Raw genomic sequence first — 24,879 nt, 5'->3', positions numbered from 1 at the left:
TAGAGGAGTCCTGATCCATTCTGGTGTCACTCAAGGTAGTGCACATGGCTCTCCCTTTCCTCGATGGTGAGGTAGAGGTAGGTTCAGGCCCTGGTGATTTGATTGCCAGGGTGCCTGGTAACTTAACAACTGAGGTTAGTAAACACTTTATAGTAAACATTGCAGCAAGGTGCCAATCCCTTGCTTATTGTAAACATTTATCATAAAACATTAAGGTGTCCAAATCCTTTAGCTCCTATTTCCCTCTAATGGGGGCCCCCAAGATAAGCAGCAAAGGGGGTGGGGGTGAAGGAAGAAACAACAGTGTGCAAAATTTCACTTTGGTTCTTGTGCAAGGCTGTGGGCCACGCTGCCACAGCAAACATTACTCCAAAGGGCGCCAGGCAAGGTACAGGGAAGAAACAGGGCTGACACTGGGTCCATGGCCTGTACAGGCAGGTTTTCCCATTTCTCCATAGAAAAATCCACCACGGTCTTTGCTTTCCTGAGAGGAAACAAGGAGAGACATCCCTCAAGGGCAGATGCCCTTGCGTGGTCATTCTGATGAACAATATTTTAAGTCTCTAGCTGGTATCCAGATTGGATTCGGTTCCCCATTTGGGAAAACACAGGCGAAGCCCCTTCCTGCACTGATAAGTGGGTCTGGGCCTCGCCTGTGAGGGGGTTCTTCCAACGGACTTCCACCTTTAAGTAGGTTGTTTGGCTTGACCAGTGTCTCTGGAAAGCTGATAGAGGTTGGTCCCTAGACAAATTTAAAATATTCAATGTAAACATCGCTGTCCTCAGCTGGTAATGGGGGCTTCCCCCACCTTTTGTTTTAATAATTGATCCTTTAGGGCCTTATTATGCCTCTCAATTATGGCCTGACCCTTTGGGCTGTATGGTAGTCTAGCGGTATGTTTAATATTCCACATTTGGAAAAAGGCCTGTAAAGGCTTACTGGTGAAGCAAGGTCCATTATCTGTCTTCACCTGTAAAGGAAGCCCTAGGATAGCAAAACATTGTAAGAAGTGGCTTTCAGCATGCCGTGCTCTTTCCCCCGTATGCAGAGAGGCCCAACAGGCATGAGAATGTGTGTCAATAGACATAAATATGTATTTTAGCCTTCCAAAAGGAGCATAGTGGGTTACATCAATCTGCCAGATAACATTGGGCTTTAGGACTCTGGGGTTAACCCCAGGAGATTGCAGGGGAGGCACTTGCAGGAAGGGCATACATGACTTGCAAGTCCTTATAATCTTTTTTAAGTCTTTTATAGGAATTGAAGGAAATCTTTGATGTAACCCTCTCCAATTTAAGTGAGTATGCTCATGCAGTCCTTGGGCCATTTGAAGGTTTTGAGGTTGAACAACGGCCAGAGCTATAATGGTCCCATTAGTGGTCAGCCGGTCTGCCAAATGATTACCTTGTGCCAGGTCCCCAGGAAATCCTTGGTTTCCACGAAGGTGCTGTAAAAATATAGGCTCAGCCCGCTCTTTTAAGAGAGCCCTGACTTGGATCATCAGAGGGGTGATTGGGTTTTCATCTAATTTAATGTATGAGAATACCAGGTTGGGTAGCAAATTAACCACATGCAGACTATCAGAAAACAAGTTCATTGGCTGTTTGACATGGGTCTGTGCCAGGGCGACTGCGTACAATTCCTTAAACTGTGCAGATCCAGTAACTGCCTCAAAGTAATGGGTGTTTTCTTTCCCACCGGCAGGGGGCGAGGCGGAGAGTACCACTACGGCAGCCCCTGCTCTTCCCCCATCTGTAAAAACATTGGCAGCCTTGACAAGAGGCCTGGTAGAGAAAAGTATAGGAAGTGTCCATTGTATCCTGGAAAATGAGGTCACCCACCTCGAGGTGCCATAGTGGCAATCTACCTTTCCCATAAAGCCCTCCAGGGCACTGGACACACGTGCATTATTCCTTCTGACCCATTAAAAATCTGACAACCGGTAGGGAATGGTTAGCACATCGGGATCTCGCCCATAATGCCTCAGGGAAGTATCCCTGCCCTTAATTACCAAGTCAGCTAGCTGGTCTAGCTGGGAATAAACTCTGGGAGCTCCTGCCACTGATTCGTGCACCCATTGAAGAGGCTTGCCTGACTAGGTAATAGCAGCTGAGGAAAGTTCAGACCCGGGGAGGATCCAAAGGCAAAGTGGGCACTCAGGCTTGTAGCGTGCCAGCTGTTCCATATTTAGGGCCATTTGGATTTTCTGGAAGGCTGTTTGAAGTGATGGAGTTATTGTAGTAACCTCAGTGGGCGCTTTGCCCTTCAAAGAGTCATGGAGCGGAAGCAGCTCCTCTGTAGGCAGGTGAAGCCAGGGTCTTAACCAGTTAATCCCACCTAACAATCGCTGCATTTCCACCAGAGTATAAGATGACTGGAAGGATAACTGGGGCTTAAGGGGGCACACAGAGTCTAGTTTAAGTTCTGCCCTCAAGATCTGAAAGGGGTATACTTTCTGAACCTTGTCACTGGCTATATGCAGTCCTCCTCCTTGTAGGAGGGTTTGTACCTTGTTATAGGCAAAGTTCAGCACTTGGACATCTGCTGCTCCAAAAATGATGTCATCCATATAAACATATAAAATAATATCTGACTGGTTCTGAAGAGGTTGAAGAACTTGTGACACATAATGTTGGCAGAAGGCAGGACTATTAAGCATGCCCTGAGGTAAGACTACCCACTCATACCTCTGGTCTGGCCCCTGATAGTTAACCGAGGGAACAGAGAAAGCAAACTTCTCACAATCCTGGGGGTCAAGGGGAATGGAAAAGAAACAGTCCCTGATGTCAATTATAATTAAGTTAAGATCCCGAGGAACAGAGGGGATCCATGGCAGCCCCCGTAAAGGAGTGCCAGTGGGGATTATCCGCTCATTAATCTTTCTTAGGTCCTGTACCATCCTCCATTTACCTGAGGCCTTTTGTACAACAAATACAGGGCTGTTCCAAGGGCTCAGCGAAAGTCTAATATGCCTGAGGGACAGTTGTTCTGATACGATTTCCTTTAACTTTTCTAATTTGTTTGAGGGAATAGGCCACTGTTCCACCCAAATTGGGGCGCTCAGGTGCCATCGAATGGCGGGGACAGTAGGAACAGTGGCCCTTAGGATTGGGGGTGAGGCCCTGTAGAAGAATTAGGAGCCTCCTGCCCCAAGGCCTCAGAGGGAGGCGCTTTTTAGCAGCCACTAGGGCCACCTGACAGGTCCTGGCCTGTGATGACCGCGGCCTTAATCTTTCCCAAGATATCTTGTCCCAACAGGTTATCTGGTGAGTTTGTCATTATTAAAGGACGTACTATTCCCTTACCACCATTCATATCATCCCAGGAAAGCCAGTCCTTGGTTGTCTCACTCCCAACTGTGCCTCCCACCCCCGAGATCTGGGGCCGGGGATTAGGTCCTACCATGGAGGCACTAGTTCCTTCTTTAATATGGTCCGATCTTGGTCTGTGGAGAATTGGTAAGTCAGGCCGTAAAGCTAATGCTCCGCCCAGGGCATGTTCAGCCCACCTCTCTCAAGGACCACCCTCCTGAACTCACGGAAATCTTGTTTCCTGCAACTCCCACGAAGTGGTAAGGGCTCCGAGTTTAAAACCGGCAGGGCCGTTTGCGCTCGGTGGCAGAGCGCCGCCGCTGCCACTGCAGCCACCGTCACCACGGCTGTGAAGGGGCCACTCAGCGGGGCTCCCAGAATCTGCATATGTATGGAGCTGAGCCGGGCCTCCGGTGGGGGAGGGGTAGCGAGCCGGCAGCGTTGGGCGCCTCTCAGAAATGGAGTCTGGATTGGGATCCCGGAGATCAAGCTTTCGCTCGTCCCTGGGCCTCTCGGAGCGGGTCGTCGGGGCCCCCTCCAGACCAAAATTCCCTCCGGCTGCCCTCTCCTGAGTCCAGGGAATCTCCCCTGGGTCCGAGGAGAAGCAAGCCTTGAGGGTCTTAATAGCTTGCAGGGCCACGAGTGGGAGTTCTCCCCATTCCATCTCCTCTAGCTCCTGCTCTAGCCGGTCCCAAGTTTCCCAAGACAGTGGGTTGGCTCCAGTTAGCCACGGGACCCTGAGATTTAGCTCCTGCCAAATAATCATGGCACAGGGTTCTGAGATACTCATCCCCGTGTTTTAGAGGGTGAACCTCAGGATTTTAAGGGGTGAATTACTTCGCCTACTTTGGCCTTGTCCCATAGTCTTTGCTGATCTGGATGGGAGGACCACGCATCCCGGGGTTTCCACCCCAATTCCCTGAGATTCTAATGGGAGACACGGACTTCCTCGAGTGGGTTCTGTTCCCCACGTTGGGCGCCAAAATGCTGGGCTCGGGTCGCCTCCTCCGGCACAGTGGGTCAGGCTCTACTCTACTCTAATCGCTCCCTTTCTCACCCTCTCCCCTGGTCACCCGAGCTGCACGTAAGGCCAGAGTGGAGTGGGGGCTCAGGAAAGACCTCAGGTGCATACGGCCGTAAGAGATCGCTTTTCCTCCCTCCTTACCCTTGAAGAAAGCCAGGCTTACGCGGATCTCGGAGACACTTCAAGAGCAAATCTGATTTAATAAGGGAGTGGCTAGCAGTTGATATGGTAGGGGGAGAAGAGAAAAGGGGTGATCGAACAAGAGCTGGCGATAGGCTGGCGAGCTTGTCATAGGACCCCCTCATGAGCTAACGTCACTTGCTTAGCACCACCCCAGGGGCAAAGCCCTCGAGAATTGGAAGCACATGGGCTGGCGAGAAAGGTGGGGGGCTGGTCGCAAAGCCAATTCTTCTGGTTCTGGACACAGAGAATTGTGGCCTGCTTCTGCATTACCCCAGGGCTGGGAGAAGGGAGAAATCTCAGGAGCACTCTCCTCTGCCCTTCCCTCTCAAGGCCAAAGCTGAACCAAAACAATGCTCAAACCTGGAGGTCCGGAAAGAATATTCCACAACCCTGGGTCTTTATGCCAACTACAAGTCAACACAAATTTCCAAGGCCATCAGAGCTCCAGGTCCAGCCCAAGCACACTTATGTGTTTCCTTCAAATAATCTGTACTACATTTAGGCGCTGGCCTGGCCTGGTCTACACACTGCCTTTCATGGAGAGCCCAGCAAATGTGCAAAGCACTCAGACTGCTCTGGGGACAGGGAGGAGACAAAGAAAAGCAACTTCCTCCTTTCTAATCTTTTCCCTTGACAGCCTGTCAGGTTCCTCCACTAGACACCACACACACACACACACACACAAACACACATGCACAAAACATGCACGTGCACTTTTGCTCGCGCACACTTGCACACACACATGCACACACACACACACGGTAGCAACGATATCATTTTCCTACTTGGCAGAAAGAAACACAGGACCTGTTGAGTAACCACGACAGCAACTTCCAGAACCTTCCCTGGGAGATCACCCAGCAAACAGAGGGTAGAGGGTCAGAATGCAGGCAGACCAGGAGGCGGTAGGAGATGGTGGCTGAGGGCACCAGCTGCTCCTCCCAGGCTTGAAGGCTTCTTTCTTTACAGGATGAAGAGGAAGGCACTGGCCCTGGTTCTGGGGCTCTTGTTGGCTATGCGCTGCCACCCAGGTTGCACAGTGGATGAGGAGAGCACAGTCCAGGAGGAGCAGAACAAGGCTATGCAGGCAGACATGCTCAGCACCATTGCCTCTAGCAACACCAGATTTGCCGTGGAACTCTATCAAGTGGTTGATCTTCACATATCCTGATGACAATGTCATCTTCTCCCCCGTGAGCATCTCCACCAGCATGGCCTTGCTCTGCCTGGGGGCCCGAGGAACCACCCTGGCAGAGATCATGAAAGGTCTGAAGTTCAGCCCCACACAGCGCCGCATGGCCGACATCCACCGGGGCTTCCAGCACCTCATGCACACAATCAACCAGCCCCGCGAGCAGCTGCAGCTCAGCATGGGCAACGCCATGTTCATCCGAGAGCAGCTGGAGGTGCTGGCCTCGTTCCTGGAGGATGCGCTCGTCCTGTACACGGCCGAGGTTGTTCCCACTGACTTCGAGCAGCCGGCAGCAGCTGAGCAGCTCATCAATGACTTCATCAGGAATGAGACCCATGGGAAGATGGTAGAGCTGATCAACAACCTGGACAAGGACACGGACATGATTCCAGTGAATTACATCTTCTTGAAAGGTGAGTGTCTGTGCTGGGATCGGGAGGAAACAGAGTTCTGAGCACTCAGGGTGATCCGTGTGCCCTGGACAGCAAGTGCTGGGCTTGGGGTGACACTGGTCCCAAGCTCTGCCCACACTCTAGCTGTCTTCATGGGGGTTGTGGTGCCTGGACTCAGTTTGGTCACCTCCTTAACCAAGACTCTGATCTAAATTTACCCAGAACACAGCAGGTACCAGTGTTCCATGCTGGGTGAGGTCCACGCCCTTTCCTACAGAGCCACTATGGGACATGGTGGGAAGGCCCATGGCAAGCCTGGATGCGCCTGGACTCCACCTGCAGGAAGGGGCATGTATCTGCTGGGGAGACGGCTTTGTCTCTGATCTGGATCCAGCTGGGGTACAGGAGCCATCTCCCAGGGGGAAGATGAGTCCCCTAAGAAGCCTGGCCACCCTGAAGTTCTACAACCTGGCACTTCTCTGGCATGGCCCCACCTGGGGAAGAGCCTCTGGGAGGAGCAGACTCCATGTTCTGTGCACCCTGGATTCTGATCACACTGATAGCAACCCAGCACTACGCACCTCAACCGCCTGGGGGTGCAGTGCAAACATCAGCCTGAAAGACAGTGCCTGTGACCCAGTCCTGGGGGAAGACGGCTGATGGGGGAGGAGAGAGAAAGCAGAGGGCTTAGCCTGAAATTCAGGGGGCTCACAGGTGGTGGTGACAAGAGCCCATTCTGAGACCCCAGGAGCAACATCCCTGTGATTTCCCCTGATTACGTAGCCATGTGGAGAGTCCAGAGGCTGAGATGGGAAACCCAACCGCACTGTGCCATGGCTGGAGTTGGGTCTGAGCCTGAACCGGGGATGGCCCAGAGCAGAAAGATGGGAGGGTCTTAGATTACAGACAGGAAACCCAGCCAGTCATGGAGAGCACAGTGCAGAGGGAGCAGGGCTGGAGTTAGGAGAGGACAGGGCCTGGCTGGGCCCAAAGCCACCTGGAGTAGAATGGCCCAGGAGACCACAGTGAACTCCCAGGGTTTCGTTACCGTCCCTGCACCCATTTTCAGGTAGAGCTCAGTCTGTTTTTCTGCATACAGCATTTTCTGGGACTCATAATTACTTACTTCATTTTCCAGAACTAAGGTTTCCCCACTTGTCCCAGCCTCCAGCACCTCCTGGTGTCCTACCTCCTCCCCTGCCCCCCACGTTCTCTAATCCCCTACTCTTTCATCCACTCCTGGTACCGCAGATTCCTACTCACTTCTCATTTAGCACCAATAACCGTGTCATACTTTCACAGTCTTCTTTCCATGCCAGATTTCTAGATCTCAACCTTACCCCAAGGACCTTTCCATGAGCCCAAATATACCTCCTAACCCAGCCAAGGCTCCCCACTAGGAGAGACTGTGGTGGCTGTGGAAAGCCTGGGGCCAGCACTGCTCTGAATCTGACCAAGATAGCTCTCTCATGGTCTCTGATCAATTGCTTGCCTGCAGCCGAGTGGGAGACACCCTTTGATTCCAACGATACCATCAAGTCCAAGTTCTACTTGAGTGAAGGCCAATCTGTGCAGGTGCCCACAATGAAGGTGGAAGACCTGACCGTACCCTACTTGCGGGACAAGTCACTGTCCTGCACCGTGGTGGAGCTGAAGTACTTAGGCAACATCAGCGCCCTCCTCATCCTTCCCGACAAGGGCAAAATGCAGAAGGTGGAAGCAAATCTGCTCCCAGAGACCCTGGCCAGGTGGAGGAACAACCTGAAGCCCAGGTGCGTTTGCCCCACCAACCGGCTCCCCTAATTCCCAGCTTGCTGAGACTGCGTGACTCATCTCAGGGTCCGGCCATGTCTGATGCTCAGGGCTGGGAAAGTCACACAGGCAACAGAGGAATCTGGGTTGTTTTTCTCTCTGTTTCCTGGCCTGATAGGTTTTCTTAGTTTATGACATCAGACAGAACAAGAAACGAGGCTCTCATGGCTGCTAGCATATTTTAAGTTCATGAGCAATTTCCAAGGCAATCCCAGCCCACATGTGTGGGTAAAGGCAGAAGGAGATGGAGCACTTTGGTCAGTGGAGGGCAAAGTGACTCAGGGTCCAAGAATCAGCTCTGCACAGATGCACCATTACTTTCATCCATGACCTATTCTTTCAAATTCTGCCTTAGCTGTGTGCTTATTTAAACAGCTCCTAAGCCAAGCAATGCTGGCTCATGCTTGTAATCCTGACAACTCAAGAGGTTGAGATATGAGGATCAAGATTCAAACCCAGACCAGGCATGAAAAGTATTGAGATTCTTATTCCCATAACATAAGCCAGTAAAGCATTTGGTAAATTCTAAGGTGAGAGTAGGGAAGGTCCAAGACTCTGGGAGGCTGGAGCGGGACCTGGAGGGAGTTTGTAATTGTGTCAGAGCACAGCTGCTAGGTGATGTGCAAGAGTCCACAGGTGAAAGGTGAGGGGGGTGACAGAGTCCCACGGGAGTTGGGAAAGGGGTCCCAAACCAGGGAACACCCAGCACAAAGCCTGTAAAGACATCAAGCCCAGCATGTGTGTTTGTAACCGTCTGGCAGATAGCTGCAGACCAGGAAGAGAGGGGACAGAGGAGAGGTCAGGGCTATGCAGAGCCATGGAGACCCCTAGAAATCCCTGGCCTTCCTCTTCTGGGGTTTTCTAGGAGTGATGGACAGGGACACTGTTGTTAAGGGCATCTCCTGATTACGTGGTGACCAATTTTTGGGGAGCACTCATGGGGCAGGAGAGGACAGTCAGGGGGAGCCAGGCGCTCATTCAGAGCCCCTGGCGGGAGCATTTCAGGAGACACCGTAACCACTGCTCAGGTATCTGGCATCTAGAGACTCCCAGGAGACCCAGGATCTGTGGTCCAGCCTACCTCTCCATTTTCTCCCTCTAGACTCTCCCCTCCCTTCATCTCCAAGGAGAACCACAGAGCAGGGTTCAAAGAAATTCTGAGTGGAGAAGTGAAGTGAAGTCCCAGATGCCTTTCATCTACAAATGACTAGGGGCTATGTCTGCACCTGCCCAGCCCATAGTGCACTCAGTAAATGCTGTTCATTGTACAAATCAGTGAATGGGAGGATGTACTGCTCCCACCTCCATAGGCGACTTAACCTCCTCCTATTCGGCAACCCTATGTCGAGGCAGAAGGTGACTTGAGCACTTAAGGGGGAACAGAAACAAGACAGAAGGTGACACCTCAGTCGGAAGGATGCCGCCTTGTTCTTCCAGAACTTGCTGCTGGTCGCCCAGCCTCAGCAACCTAACAGAAACTGGCCCAGTGCTGAGCGAGGGCAGAGGTGCACACAGAAAACTATGGTGGGTGGTTTCAGACCCCCAGCCCTTTTAGCCTCCCTTGTGGCCCTGCAAGACCTTCATGTCATGACTGTGGTCCCTGCCCAGACCCATTCACTGCCTCCCAATGAAAGCCTCTCAGTTGTCTGTAGGGTAGGTAGTGTCAGGCTTAATTTCCATGTCTCCCCTGAGGAGACGTCAAACCTTTAATTGTGAGGGACACTCAGCTCTGCGCGCTGCTCCCACTGGCGAGAAGGCAGAGCATGTCCCGGTCAGGCTAACCTGAGCTGGGATAGGGCTGCCGAAAACCCCCACGTCCCCAGCCCCCATTATGGTTAAGAGCTGACACGGGACACGGAGAATTTGGGGGAGCCATCTGCTGGTCTACTGGCTGTCAAAAGGTTTTATTCAAGGGAGGGGTTTGTACAAGAGTAATGGCGGCAAGAAGAGGAGAGACTAATTGGGTATTAACGATTGGCTAATGAACTGTCCATCACAGTAATGTCACGGAACTTTCTGCAGAGGCCTGGCCTCTTGACTCGGCCTCCTGGCTCAGCCGGCGCCATGGTGGCACATGTGCTCATAGACGGGAGGTGGGGCAGGTTTGGCATCTCTTTCGGTAGAACCTAAAAGGAGATGGGAGTGGCCAGCAGCCAGGCAGTCCCAGGTCTTAAAGGTATAGCCATCCCCAACAAGGTAAGTGTGTGCCTGCCCTTAAACCCTCCTGCTTGGTTTGTGGTAGACAATAGGCAGCTCTGCTGAGCTAAGATGCAGGAAAGCCTGGAGCAGACCGATGGAGAGCAACACCACCACACTGGAACACTGCTTTGCATGGGTACTCACATCCATTGCCAAGCAATTAATGGGTAAAGAAAGGGAATAAAAGAAGAGTAAGGGATCAGGTCTTCCTCACCAGAAGGAGTGGGTGACAGTGGAGGATCTCACACAACGCACGCTGCGAGACAGGGATGATACAATGTGATGTTCAGCTGTTATCTTCCTCTCCAGGTTCATAAATGAGCTCTACCTGCCCAAGTTTTCCATCTCGGGCAGCTATGAACTGCAGAGCATTCTTCCCCAGATGGGCATCAGGGAAGCCTTCTCCACACAGGGTGATCTGTCAGGAATCACCACACGTCACCAACTGAAGGTCACCCAGGTAAGTGGTCAGCTTCCAGCCGTTCATGCGCCACACCTGGGCTTGAATGGGCCAGTGAGCACTTGGGGAGGGGACTGGTGAATATGGACAGACACTTCCACTTGCACACATCCAGTCATGCACATTGGGCATGCCCATCGCAAGGACAGCCAGGCCCCGGCCCTGCTCCTCCTCCTGCCATAATGCAATGCCAGCAGCACCCCCCCCACACACACACCACTGCCTTGTAACTGGATGCCTCTCCAGAAGCCCAGCATGGGAAAGAGCCTAGCCTTGGCCTTGAACAGCTGCAGGCATCAGGCACACTCCACTGTGAGGACACAGGCCTTCCCCTCTCCTCTTGTTTAGGGCAAGAATTCCCGGCTAGTACCCAGGACCCAAAGAGGTAGTAGAGCTCAAAGGGAGAAGTGAGCAGAATGGTAGAGTAACTATTCTAGCCCGAGAGCCTGAAAGAAGGCATGGAGGGTACCCTCTAACTGCATTTCTAGAAGCATGTCACTGAGAACAAAGGAGCAATACTGCAATACTCCACTGAAACCCCAACATCCTGGGCCCTGAGGCCAGACTTAGACTTGTGGAAAGGAGAAGGGAGTGCCTAGCTGCTACCAGCATGCAAAGCATAGTCCCATGCCACATAGCAGAGCGCCCCCTAGTGGCTGGAGCGGGCGTGCTGCCCCTGGCCAGCACAGGAATGGCACTTTCAAGGTGGTAGCTGCTGAAAGAAAAATGCCAGGTCCTACACCTGCCCCTGCTCACATAAGTGAACGTTATGGGTAGAGCAGTTTCTGGGCTCAGACAGAGAAGACCTGAGTCAGGGCGCTTCACCTTCGCCCTTGAGGCTCTGAGGGAATCTCTTCTGCCTGTGCATCTCTGACTGCACAAGCAGCCAGTTGGTGGAGGGAGGAAGAGCAAGGAGACGGGCCAGTGGGTGTTGCTTGGCACAGGGGTGTCCCCTGGGAGTCCTCGGGCCAGCTGCCTCCTCCTGCACCCCTGGCTGTCATCAGTAACACTCTGGCGTCCCCACAGGTGGTGCACCGTACTCTGCTTGATGTGGCAGAGAAAGGCACTGAAGCCACGGCCGCCACCAGAATGAAAATCATGACTGTGTCTGGAAGGCTGAAACCAACAATTCTACAATATGACAGGCCCTTTCTGATGAATATCTACGACATAAACAGTGACACCATTCTCTTTTTAGCTAAAGTGGCCAAGCCCAGTCAGTCACAGAGCTCCTAACTGAGCTGTGGGCTTTCACTGAGGAGCAGGGCTACACATCCAACACACAGGCCTGTGTATGCAGCCCACGTTTCATGAGCCCATTGGCCAGGGCCACACTGGGGAGGTGGCAGTGACTCTGTGACAACCACATGTCTCCTCCTGGGGCTCTGGCCACAGTGAACCCTCACCCTGGGCCTGGACACTGTTCTTGTGCCCCTCGATCCTGACCCCCTGCTTCTCTGTGTCTGTCTGCCTCTCCCACAAAGCCACTGTCCCCACCACGGGAGCAGCTCACTCCCAACCCAAGCTCTGGTCCTTTCTGTCTCAACTTCAACAGCCTGGTCCTGTCCATGTGAGCACAAAGTCAACTCCACCTGCATCTCAGGTCCAGCACTGAGATGGGACGCTCTTGCTCTAAGCCCCTTTCGAACTCTGAGCCACCTGGTGCCTTGATGTGAGTTCAGTCTTTCCCCTCCAGTTCCCCAGGTTGTATCACCCATGGCCTCCTGTTGGGGCTCTAGACCCCTTGGATCTTTCATTCCTGCAGCTGCTGGCCACCAATTTTTGGGACCCCTCTTCTGTCCATCACCCCACCCCATCTCCTCCAGTTGGTTCGCAGTGGCTATTTCTGGGTCCATAGAAGGACTTCACCTGACCAATGCCCTGTGACCTTTGCATCAGAACGCTCGTGGGAGCCTAGGAGCAATGAGCACAGATTGGGGCCTTGACAGGTGTACCCTCCAGACACAACAGCTGTCCTCATCTCTCACCGTGGAGTACTACTAAACATCCTCCTCCAGCCAACTGGAGATGACTCATTGAGAAACTGTGATGGGATATGACCTAGAAGTTATTACTAATCCACTCACAGCTGAGGAAATGGCAGCACAGAGACACCTGTACTATCCCCAAGACCATAGAGTTAGTTGTTATATCATTAGGTGTTATCCCCACCTGGGGGAGGATGGAGGAATGATCTGGAAACACACAGGGTACTGTGTCTCAAGAGTGAAGGGTAGCAGAGCTGCTCTGGCATGGTGGCCAAGAAAAAGAAATAGACAGATGAGCTGTCCCCATGGGTGTCTTCCTTTTTCGGTTGAATTCCAACCAGTCCCCAAATGCCTGGCTGTGGGCTGCCACAGAAGAGGCCCAGGCACTGAGCTGGCTCAATCCACCTTCCACGAACCCCGGGTGATCTCAGCAGGGAACTGAAGCCCAGGGGCGGCTGTGTCAGCCATGCTGAGCGCAGGTCAGCCAGGAGTGGGCTGGGCTCATTGGACGGGGTGACTCCGTGGACTGGAGGTTCAGCATCCCTGCTCTCATTCGGACTAGTGACCTCCTGGGTTTGTCTTCTCCCCTGTAGAGCAGAAAGAACAATCAATACAACCCATGTCTGCCGGAGGGTGGGACAGCTTTTAAGCCTAGACAAGAGAACAATCAAAACCAAGTTCTGACGTATTGTGGATGAGGGACGGCAAGTGATTTTGTGCAAAGAGGAGAAACAGGGACTCACATCTAGTAACTTATCAGGCCAGGGTTAGTGTTATCACATAGTCTGGCTGTCTTCTAAAATTTCTCTTCTGATATAACGAGCCAAGAAATGGCAGTGTACATAGCTGAGTCATGAACTGCCAGGAAAGAAACAACCCAACACCACAACTTGCAAGAATAAACACGTATTGTCTCACAGCATCAGGAATCCAAGAGGGGCTGAGCCTGGCTGTTGTTTCTTGCTCAGGGTGTCTCTTCTGATTCCTCCTTACATTATTGGCCAGGACCAAAGTTTCCCCATCCAAGATCACTCCTGTGACTATTGGTGGAAAGTCGCTGTGGGCCTAATCAGTGGGCTGATCAAACATGATGTCCAAGGAAAGGAGGGTGGAGGGGTGAGGAGGAGAGAGGGAGGGCTCTGGAAAGGTTGAGTGGCTTCTAGGTAATGTGTGTTCTCCTTACTCTTCCCTTCACTATTACACAATTCTTAATCAGATGTGATAGAGAGAGTCCTGGATCTGACCTAAGGAGTCAAGTGTCTAACATCCCCTGTTATAAGTGGAGGACCTTGCTCTGGAGGGTTCTAGAAGGTGCTGCCTTAGATGGCTTATGCTTTGCTTTTTTGCAATTTCCTTCCTGTCTCTTGGTCCCTGGAAAGCACTAGGCCACACAGCACCCTGTATACATGGCGCCTGCAGAATCCACAGTGGTGGCAGGGAAATGAGACAGAAGGAGCCTGGCTCCATGATAAGGTGAAGCTAAATACCAATCCACTTTAGCATGCAAGAGGCCATTTAGCATGCAAGTATTATATCCTCAGTTCAACTAAATAATATCATTAAATATGTATTCAACGGTGGCAATATTCAGAGTCCTGAAGAACATAAAACAGTTATTCAAAGAGGGATGGATCTAAACCGAGTGCTTGTGATGTGTGTGTTTGTGAGTGGGCTGGTAGTGTGTATTCAATTCAGCATCTGGGCACTGTTGCTTAGCCTTTTCACTCCAGTTTGGCACTCTACTAGTGGGGCCACAGCTCCACCTTTGGCTTTTTGCTGGTGAATGGAGATGAGAGTCTCACAGACTTTCTGGCCTGGGTGTCTTCAAACCACAATTGTCAGATGTCAGCCTCTTATGTACCTAGGTTTGCAGGTATGAGGCACTGGGACCCAACCTCAACTTTCTCTGAAAGTACACTCCATGGTGTTTATCCAAGCTGGAGTCTAGCAAACAGTGCATTTCTCGGAATTTGCTTGCTGCTTCCTGTCATCTTGCCTGTTAGACATAAGGAAGGCCAGACATAAGGACCACAGCTCACACAGGTAGTGAGTAGCAGCCTCAGGAAACAGACCAAAGCTCTCAGGCCCAAGCTATCAGCTCTCTGCTAATCCAGAGGTTTCTAAACCTGACATTGTGGAGCCTGGGGGGATTCCACTAGGTTTCTCAGGAGCTGTCTTGGAAGGCCATTTCGTTAGGAGCCCAAGGCAGGCCCGAGATGAAGTAGGAGGAGACCTGAACATCAAAGTTACTGAGCTTGAAGCAGCCGAGGAGGCAGGGGAGGAAGGAGGCCCCAAAGACCCAGAGATCCTAAGGACTGGGCCCCCTGGCAAGCAATTTCTGCACACGCTGCCTCCCCCATCTCTAGATTCCCATGACAGGAGGAGCAGAGCTCTGAGGCTCACCAACCCCATACAAGAATACCGTACTGTACCTAAATACACACACACACACACACACACACACACACACACACATACGGACACATGCACACATGCAGGTACACAAATACAGATGTGTCTGCTTTTACATTTAAAAAGAAAGTCTTTAAGTACTTGTAGAAGGGGCTTTCAGTTTCACACATGTCATTATAAAAAGTGACCTCAAAATAAGTCCACCAATATGTGAATTGCACAGCTCCCCCGTCTTTTTTCATACATGGGTTTTCCCACATGCCTCTGTGAGCATTTCATGAACATCAAGCACATTGAGCAAGGGGGTGGGGTGGTGGTGGTGCTTGTGATATTTTCTTTTACACAACAGCTCTTAGGGTGGGGAGGAGATTCCTGTACCTGGCTATCCCCAGAGATTTGCAGTTCACGGGAAGTAACACGCTACTGATCATCCCAGATAGCATTTCCTAAGCAAAAGGAGGAGGAGCCATGCACGAGCATTAATAGCCATTAGGAATCACTCCAGAAACCCCTGCATTCCGGCTGGTTGATCAACTCGCTCTGGACAGCAGTTCTAGGCAGGCAATGCTAAGGTTTGTCCCTGGGAGTGAAGGCCCCGTGGCTGCTGGGTGGTGCTGGCTGTGGTCTGAAACCCAGGATTTGTGGAGGGTGGTGGTCTAGGCACCTAGCTTAGGCCCCAGGATGGGAGTCGGGACAGTTCTGGGACATGGTTGGAGAGGGTCCGTCCAGATAGATGTGTGCACACCTGCAGAGGGGGCAAGGCAGGATGATGCTGCCTGTCAGCTCTGTGTGCAACACTGGAAGGAGAGAGGAGCTGCCACAACCTGGCCTGGCACTGGGGCCTCTGTCAGGATCAGGGTTGTTGAAATGGGCCTCTCGGGGCAGACATCAAAAGTCTCACAGTGGTTTGTGGGATCCCGTGGGTAGTGTCTCAATGGGGTGAGGTCCCCAATTCTGAACCAGGCTCTCGGTCAGCGATAACCAGAGAGAGAGAGAGAGAGAGAGAGAGAGAGAGAGAGAGAGAGAGAGAGAGAGAGAGAGAGAGAGCTCTCAGCAATAGAGTCAGACCTCCACTGTGGAGAACTGAAATGAACAGTGTGGTGGGTGGTGATATTGTTGTTGAACCTATTTCCAAAGCAGTGGATTCCACAGAGAGGAAACAAACACTAGAGACAACCAGGCCACCACTGTCCACTGGGTTCCAGAAAGGATTTCCAGGATGCCAGGCCCCTCACCCCTGCTCCTCTTCCTCTTTTCCTATTTCCCCCTTCTCTGTCTCTCCTGCCCTCTCCCTCTCTCTCCCTCTTCCTCTCTCCCTCCTCTTCTCTCCATTTCCTCTTGCCCCATCTCCCCTCTAATTGTTCCTCCCTTCTCCTCTCCCCTCCTCACTCTCCCCCAGTCCTCCTTGGCCCTTCCTCCTCTTTCTCCCTCAACTTTCTCCTCACATGCTCCTTCCTCTCTCTTCCTGCTCCCTGTATCCTCACCTCCTTCCTTTCCCCTCCTCCCTTCTCCTCTGAAGGCCAGGACAGAGCTGGCAGAGGCTGAGGAACTCTGTTGCTAGTGACAGGCTTTTCACTCGGGTCACTTCTGCACAGCTCTAGTCTCATGTGAAAGGAGGCAACTCTAAGGGACGCCTCCGGGAGCCAGCCACCTGCATCAATTGTGTCACATAAGCACAGGACAGGCTGCAGGAAGGGGGGAACCTGATGCCCCGGAGTATTGTCTGATCCTTTCCCCCACACATCTGCTCTACTTTCTCCTCATCTGAAGGCCTTCCAGGTTGAAGTTAGAAATAAATGACACCCTAATATGGTAGGCATGGAAAGAATATTCCACAGCCCACAAGTTTTGGCCAAGTGCAAGTCAACAACAATTTGGGGAGCCATCAGAGCTCCAGGCCTGCCGGGCTAGATTTACCTTCCCTGGTGCAGGGATGCTAAGCTTACTCCCTTATCAGTGCTCCCCTTTTCACCCTCTCTCCTGGTCGCCCAACCCGCGGGAGGCCAAGGTGAAGCGAACGGACATGGGTGTTGGGGTCTGGACAACCCCTTTCTCCCCCCACGGGGAGAATGGTAACCACAAACTCTATGAAAGAGCACTCAGCCTGGCCCTCCGCCAGCGGAAGGCCAAAGGCGTGCTCACATGGGCAAGCGCTAAGTTGAGGAAAGGTTGCTGAAGCCTCCCCTCCCCCCAGTCCCCTCACATGTTACCAAGGGCGGAGGCGAAAAGGAAGGCATCAGGGACACGCTGCGGTGGTGGGAAGTGTCTCAAAGACTTTAATATGGAAGGGCACTTATATAGAAGTAATGGCGGGAAAGAAAGGGGGCTGGCCAAAGGGCCAGTCATAGGCTAAGGACCATGTCCATCAAGTGACATCACGAAACTTCCTTTGTGGGCGGGACAACCCCATCATGGTGGCACGCACGTGTTCACCTCCCAAGGGGCAGAGGCTTTCACTTCCTGTTGAGGCCGGAAGGTGGGAGGGGCTCCTTCCCATTGTCCTAGGGCTGGGGGGAAGGACAGCCCCCAACACACGGGGAAGCATAAAGTGCACGCGGCTGAACGAGATCCCCTTTTCCTCCCTCCTTACCTACCAAGGAAGCCAGGCGCAGACGGATCTCGGGCATGGGGGACCGAGCAACCACCCTGGCCGAGATGGTGAAAGGCGTGAAGTTCAGCCCCACACAGAGCCGCATGGCCGACATCCACCAGGGATTCCAGCACCTGGAGCACACACTCAACCAGCCCCACGAGCAGCTGCAGCTCAGCATGGGCAACGCCATGATTCATCGAGAGCAACTGGAGGTGCTGGCCTCGTTCCCGGATGATGCGCACACCCTGTACATGGCCCAGGTTGTCCCCACCAAATTCGAGCAGCTGGCAGCTGCTGAGCAGCTCATCAATGACTTCGTCAGGAATGAGACCCACGGGAAGATCGTAGACCTGATCAGCAACCTGGACCAGGACACGGCCCTGATTCTGGTGAATTACATCTTCTTGAAAGGTGAGCACCTGTGCTAGGGTAGGGAGGAAACAGAATTCTGAGCTCTCAGGGTCATCCGTGTGCCCTGGACAGCAAGTGCTGGGGTTGGGGTGACACTGGTCCCAGGCTCCACCCACACTCTAGTTGTCTTCATGGGGGTTGTAGAGCCTGGACTCAGTTTGGGCATGTCCTTAACCAAGACTCTAATCTAAATTTACCCCGACCACAGCAGGTACCAGCGCTCCATGGTGGGCGAGGTCCATGCCCTTTCCTACAGAGCCACTATGAGACATGTTGGGAAGGCCCAGGGCCACGGCAAGCCTGGATGGGCCTGGCCTGCACTTGCAGGAACAGGCGTGTCTCTGCTGGGGAGAGGTCTTTGTCTCTGGTGGGGATCCAGCTGGGGGGACACGGGCCATCTCCAAGGGAAAAGGTAAGGAAGCCCTTAAGAAGCCTTGCCACCCTGAAGTTCCACAATCTGGCGCTTCTCTGGCATGGCCCCACCTGGGAAAGAGCCTCTGGGAGGAGCAGATTCCATGTTCTGTGCAGCAATGCTCACCTCAACCGCCTAGGGGTGCAGTGCAAACGTCAGCCTGAAGGACAGTGCCTGAGACCCAGTCCTGGGGGAGGAGGACTGACGGGGGAGGAGGGAGAAAGCAGAGGGCTGAGCCTGCCATGCTGCTGGTGCACAGGTGGTGGTGACAAGAGCCCATTCTGAGACCCCAGGAGCAACACCCATGTGATTTCCCTGGATTACGAAGCCATGTGGAGAGCCCAGAGGCTGAGACGGAAACCCAACCGCACTGTGCCATGGCTGGCGTTGGGTCTGAGGCTGAACCAGAGATAGCAGAGAACAAAAAGATGGTAGGGTCTTAGATTACAGACAGGAAACCCAGGCAGTCATGGAGAGCACAGTGCAGAGGGAGCAGGGCTGGAGTTAGGAGAGGACAGGACCTGGCTGGGCCCATAGCCGCCTGGAGTAGAATAGCCCAGGAGACTACAGTGAACTCCCAGGGTTTCGGTCCTCTTCTGGCACCCAAGATGCAGGTAGAGATCACTCTTTCTTTCTTCTCTTACCAAAACCCTCAAGCTACTGGCAGTGGAATAAGAGATTGAAGGTGTGTGGCAGGGGGAACCGGGAGGTGTTGTGGGTGCACATCTTGCAGTGTCTAGGACTCATAATTACTAACTTCATTTTCACAAAGCTGGGGTTCCCTGATTCTCCCAAGCATCCAGCAATTTCTGTTGTCCTGCCTCTTCCCCTGCTCCCCCACTTCCTCTAACCCTCTTGTCTTTCATGGACTCCTGATCCTGAAGATTCTTATCGACTTGTCATTTAGCACCAATAACCATGTCATACTTTCACAGCCTTCTTTCGATACCAGACTTCTAAATCTCAACCGAACAGGAATGGGAGTCGTGGCCCAGTTGGTGGAGTGCTAGCTAGTGAGTGAAAGTGTCAGATACCAAGTTTGTGTCCAGGTCTCATACCTAAAAAACAAGACAAGAAAAGATATAACCAACCCACTGGGGTTAGAATTGTGGTTCATTGGAAGAATGTGAGGTTCTGCTTTGGGGAGCCACTCCAGAGATCCCTGTGGTTGATGGAGGCCTTGTATCACAATGTCCTCACAGCCCTTCTGGTCCTGGGAGGCAGACGATATCACAGAAGATCACCAGGCATGTCCCTCGCCCCTCACCTCCACGTCCAATGGATTCCTTGAAAGCAGAGAAGCCCAAGGCATGTGATGACAACCAGCAGACCCCAGGTCCTTTTCTTCCCCAAGGCCCTGCAGTGGGCTGCCACAGATGAGACCTAAGCTCTCAACTGGCTGCATCCAGCCTCCCCCTCCCGGATGACCTCAGCTGGGAACTGCACCCTGGTATGTGCATCACAGGTTTGCTGGTGTGCAATAACTTCCCATCAGGGTAGACTGAGCCTGAGCACACACACACCCCTCACAGCAGAGGTGCAGAGAATCTGTGGGCACCAATCCACACCCAGACACTGGAACGTGCTGGAGACCACGCATACCACCCCCACAGTAGATTTGCCAGAGGGCACATGCACCCTCCAACAATCTGAGGCAGCACGCCCCCCCCCAAAAGAAGCACAAGAGCACACATGCACGTACCCCCGGGAGGGTCATCGTGCTACCCTTCAGCAAGTGGATCTCACACCACCCTCCCCCCCTGCAGGAGTGCACAAGTGGGCTAGCTGACCCTCAGCAGCAAAGCCCACTCTGTTAAGCACACTCCACACAGGTGGGCGGGCCACCCCTCAACAGCAACACCAGCTCTGACATGAACACTCCTCACAGGTGGGCGAGCCACCTCTCAGTGGCAATTCTCAATCTGAGTGGTGAGCTCTCTTGACCCACAGCAACTACAGGGGAGAGAATCTGAGAAAAGTCTCCACGTCAAGCTGAATCAGCAACCCGTGAACCCCCAACTAGAGCCCAAAGAGGCAGCACAACACAGCAGCAGAGCACAGTCCTGCAGAGAAAGACAAAGAACATACCCATCCCTAACTGCACTGAGGGTAACTGCCTCGGCCACAACCGAAACAGTCACACTCACCCATAGGGCAGTAAGGTTCAACAGCCAAACTCAAACCCGGACCCAGGATACAAACAAGTCCCCACTGACCGACCAGCGGGAACCAGCACAAAGCCAAGCCAAGGCCGCCACCTACAGGCCCCTGAAAGTGCAAAAGCTCCAGATGCATAAATTACCAAGAAATAGTACAAATTTCATAAAAGGTCAACTCAACTTGCAGTTGCAAAAGGAGTACGACAGAGGAGGAGATGGAGAATAAAAAAACAACTGAGGCTAAGATAGCAGAAATAAATGAAAACCTCAGGAAAGAATTCAGAAAACAATTCCAGGAGTTTAGAATGTAAGTCTCGAAAGACCTTCAGGAAGTCAAGAAAGAAATGGGGGCAAAAATAGATACAGTCTATTCATCCGTCAAAGAAGACATTACCATCTTGAGAAACAAAATGCATGAAAAAATAGATTCAAAACACAACTCTTTAATGGAAGAAATTAGCACACTGACAGGTGATCTGGCAACCATAAACGTCTCACGCACCTGGATGAAAACCACACTCGAAGCCACATCACAAAGAATTGATCGTCTTGAATCTCGAGTCTCTCTTTTGGACTACAATTGAGCTGATAAGGACCAGAAGATTATCACACTCAAAAAACTGTCAAACTCCAAGGCAGACTAATCCAGGAGATAGTGGACAGGGAAAAGAGATGTAACCTGGGTATAATCGGAATAGATGAAGGAGAGGAGTACCAGAGCATAGGGACCCAACACATATTCAATAGAGTTATTGCAGAGAACTTCCCCAATCTCACAAGGGATAGCACCACCCAAATAACAGAAGCATATAGGTCACCTGTCAGACCAGACCCTAGAAAATCCTCGACTAGGCACATATTTATCAAGGCCTCAGATCTCAAGAATAAAGAGCAAATTTTGAACACAGCCAACATGAAGAAAGAACTATACTACAATGGAAAAACAGATCAGAATAATGGCTGACCTCTCCACACTAACTTACAATGCATGAAGAGCCTGGAAGAACACAATCCAAGTCCTCCAGTCCAACACCTGCCAACTCAGAATTAGATACCCAGCAAAATTAGAATTCACCTTCAAGGAAAAAACCAAATCTCTCTATATCAAAGATGAACAAAAGAGCTATGAGAATAAAAAAAATAGCCTTACAGAGAATTATAAGAAGGGAATCTCACCCAACAGAAAACATACAGTGCCCTCAGACAGAAACAGAAAGAAACTACAATAGTACCTTCTTCCAAAACAAAACCGCAAAGAACCAATAGCCCCGTCATCAAGTGGGCTAAAGACTTACAAAGAAACTTCTCTGATGAGGAAATGAGAATGGCCAAGAGACATATGAAAAAATGCTCTACATCACTGGCCATAAAGGAAATGCAAATCAAAACAACATTGAGATTCCATCTCACCCCAGCAAGAATGTCATATATCAAGAAAACTAATAATAACAATTGTTGGAGGGGATGTGGCCAAAAGGGAACCCTACTTCATTGTTGGTGGGAATGTAAACTGGTTCAGCCACTCTGGCAAGCAGTATGGAGATTCCTCAGAAGGCTCAATATAGAACTCCCCTATGACCCAGCAGCCCCACTTTTGGGTATCTATCCAAAAGCCCACAAACAAAATCACAGTAATGCCACCAGCACAACAATGTTCATCGCAGCACAATTTGTCATAGCGAGAATCTGGAACCAACCCAGATGCCGCTCCATAGACGAATGGATCAGGAAAATGTGGTACATATACACAATGGAATTTTATGCCTCTATCAGAAAGAATGACATTGTTCCATTTGTAAGGAAATGGAAGGACTTGGAAAAAGTTATACTAAGTGAAGTGAGCCAGACCCAAAGAAACATGGACTCTATGGCCTCCCTTATTGGGAATAATTAGTACAGGTTTAGGCAAGCCATAGCAGAGCATCACAAGGCCCAATAGCTATACCCTTATGAACACATAAGATGATGCTAAGTGAAATGAACTCCAAGTTATGGAAACAATTGTTATACCACAGTTGTAACTACTTTCAACGTCCTATGTGTATGTGTAGTTTCTATTATTGATGATGTTCTTGTATCACCTTCCTGTGGTTGTACCTACACTATCTCTGTAATCTTATCTGAGTATATTGGAAACCGTGTTTACTGGTATTGGAAGTAGGAAATTCAAAGGGAATACCAAATTTGAGAGACACAGGGTAAAAAAAGAGAAACAACTACAAAAGCAATACTTGCAAAACTGTTTGGTGTAAGTGAACTGAACACCTCGGGGGGGAGGGAGGGGGGCATGGGGGACAAGGTAACAAACAGTACAAGAAATGTATCCAATGCCTAACGTATGAAACTGTAACCTCTCTGTACATAAGTTTGATAATAAAAATTTGAAAAAATAAAATAAAATAAACATACATAAATCTCAAAAAAAAAAGAAACTACAATAGCCAGAGCCCAACAGGAAAAGCAGCTCAATAAAGACAAGAAAGAAGGAAGAGGAAACACAGCCTAACAGGAATATGGAAGGGGAAAAAAACCACACTTATCCATGATCTCTTTGAATATAAATGGTATAAATTCTCTGATAAAGAAGAGCAGACTGACAGAGTGGATCTGGAAACCAAAAATTGCTATCTGTTCCCTTCAAGAGACCCATCTTAGAGCAAGGGACAAAAACAGGCTTTTAATGAAAGCAAGATCTTTCGAGCAAATGCACCTACCAAAATAGCAGGGGTAGCCAACCTGATCTCAGACAAGCTGGACTTCTCATTAAACTCAGTTCAAAAAGATAAAGAAGTGCACTACATTTTAATACAAGGGAAAATCCAGAATCAAGATCTCATGGTGATAAATTTATACTCACAGAACAAAAGAGGCCCTAAATATGTCAAACAAATTCTCTCAGAACTACAGAACAAGATAGACCCAAACACAATCCAAGTGGGAGACTTTAATACTCCACTCTCTCCAAGAGACAGATCCAACACACAGAGGATGAGCAAGGGAGCCGAAGACCTAAGTAACACCATATCCCACATGGATCTGACAGATCTGTACAGAGTTTTTCACCCTACAGAGACCCAATACACATTCTTCTCAGCAGCCCATGGAACATACTCCAAAATAGATCATGTGTAGTCTACACAAAGAACCTCAGCAAATAAAAGAGTCTTGATGTTATCCCATGTATTTTATCTGATCACAGTGGAATCAAAGTAACCCTCAATATCAAAGAATACCAGAGAGGCTACACAAATACTTGGAGGTAAAAGCCCTCACTGTTATCTAACACTTGGGTCACAGAGAAAATTAAGGACGAAATTAACAAATTAATAAGCCACAATGACAATGAAAATACATCACAAAGAAACCTATGGGATGCAGCTAAGGCTGTGCTGAGGGGCAAGATCATTGCCCGCAGCGCACACATTAAAAGAATGAAATCAGATCAGGGGACTAACCTCATGATGCAGCTAAAACGTCTGGAGAAACCAGAAAATTTTGAATCTAAAACGACTATGAGTGGAGAAAGATGGCGCCGACAGAATAGGGAGGCACCCCGACTCACTCCAACTGAATAGCGAGCTGGGAACTCCAACACCCAACACCCCATCAAGAACCCAGCAAAACCAACAGCCAGAAGCAGTGGAGAGGCGGGGGGAAACAAAAAGGAGCAAAAAAGAAGAGCCGGAGAATCTCCAGGGCACCCTCCCCACACCAGCTGACCCTGGCCCAAACAGGGCCAGGCTGGGAAAGGGGAACCTGGCGATCGGCAGACAGGCTACCAGGAGCGCAGAATTCAGATAGCGGGAGACCCCATGGACACAAGGGAGGGTGCGAACCAAGACACACACCGGCAGCAACGAGAATTTCGAGTCCACACCGGGTTCGGATAAGGGAACCCAGCGCGTCAGAAAGAGGGAACCGGTCACCAACCCCTGAAGGACCAACAGCTGTGCGGGACACACACACAAAGCAGCTTCAGTGAGTCCCCCATTATCCCCTCCCCCAATGGGAGACCAGCTATCAGAATCCCAGGCCCTACAAAGAGGCTAGATCTCCCTCCCTCACCCTCCCCACCGCGAGGGAACAAAGAGCCCCCAGATCAGGCGGGGAGCTCCCATCGGGCGCTGGGAAGTCAGTTTAGCAGGGGAGGGGGGAGCAGTCCCAAGGCCCCACAGGTTTCTGAACTGGCAGAACCGGCCCCGCCCCCTTCCCAACAGGGGCCGGGGAACAGCCGGCAGGGCAAGCCCCACCCGAGGCGCCTGGACCTAGCAGACTCTTACAACTGAAACCACAGGCGCTAGTGGGCAATACCAGCACAGTAGGGACACCT

At 51.2% G+C, this 24,879-nt stretch overlaps 2 protein-coding genes across 2 annotated transcripts in view; both read left to right on the top strand.

The window, feature by feature from the left end:
* The first annotated feature begins 6,093 nt into the window (after window positions 1-6,093).
* On the top strand, window positions 6,094-11,810 carry LOC125345075 (serine protease inhibitor A3N-like). The gene is made up of 4 exons (XM_048337318.1): window positions 6,094-6,124; window positions 7,602-7,875; window positions 10,424-10,574; window positions 11,601-11,810. Exons 1-4 carry the CDS (start codon window positions 6,094-6,096, stop codon window positions 11,808-11,810), a joined length of 666 nt encoding a protein of 221 aa, XP_048193275.1.
* Window positions 11,811-17,599: 5,789 nt separating this feature from the next.
* LOC125345073 (alpha-1-antichymotrypsin-like) overlaps window positions 17,600-24,879 on the top strand; it is a 33,516-nt gene continuing 26,236 nt past the window's right edge. Inside the window, exon 1 of the mRNA XM_048337317.1 lies at window positions 17,600-17,978. Coding sequence (XP_048193274.1) covers window positions 17,600-17,978 — 379 coding nt within the window. The remainder of the gene's footprint in view (window positions 17,979-24,879) is intronic.

The sequence above is a fragment of the Perognathus longimembris genome, unplaced genomic scaffold (assembly GCF_023159225.1).
Source record: "Perognathus longimembris pacificus isolate PPM17 unplaced genomic scaffold, ASM2315922v1 HiC_scaffold_5281, whole genome shotgun sequence".
Taxonomy (NCBI): domain Eukaryota; kingdom Metazoa; phylum Chordata; class Mammalia; order Rodentia; family Heteromyidae; genus Perognathus; species Perognathus longimembris.
The sequence above is the reverse complement of the archived record's forward strand: the minus strand, read 5'-3'. Positions and strand labels throughout refer to the sequence as shown.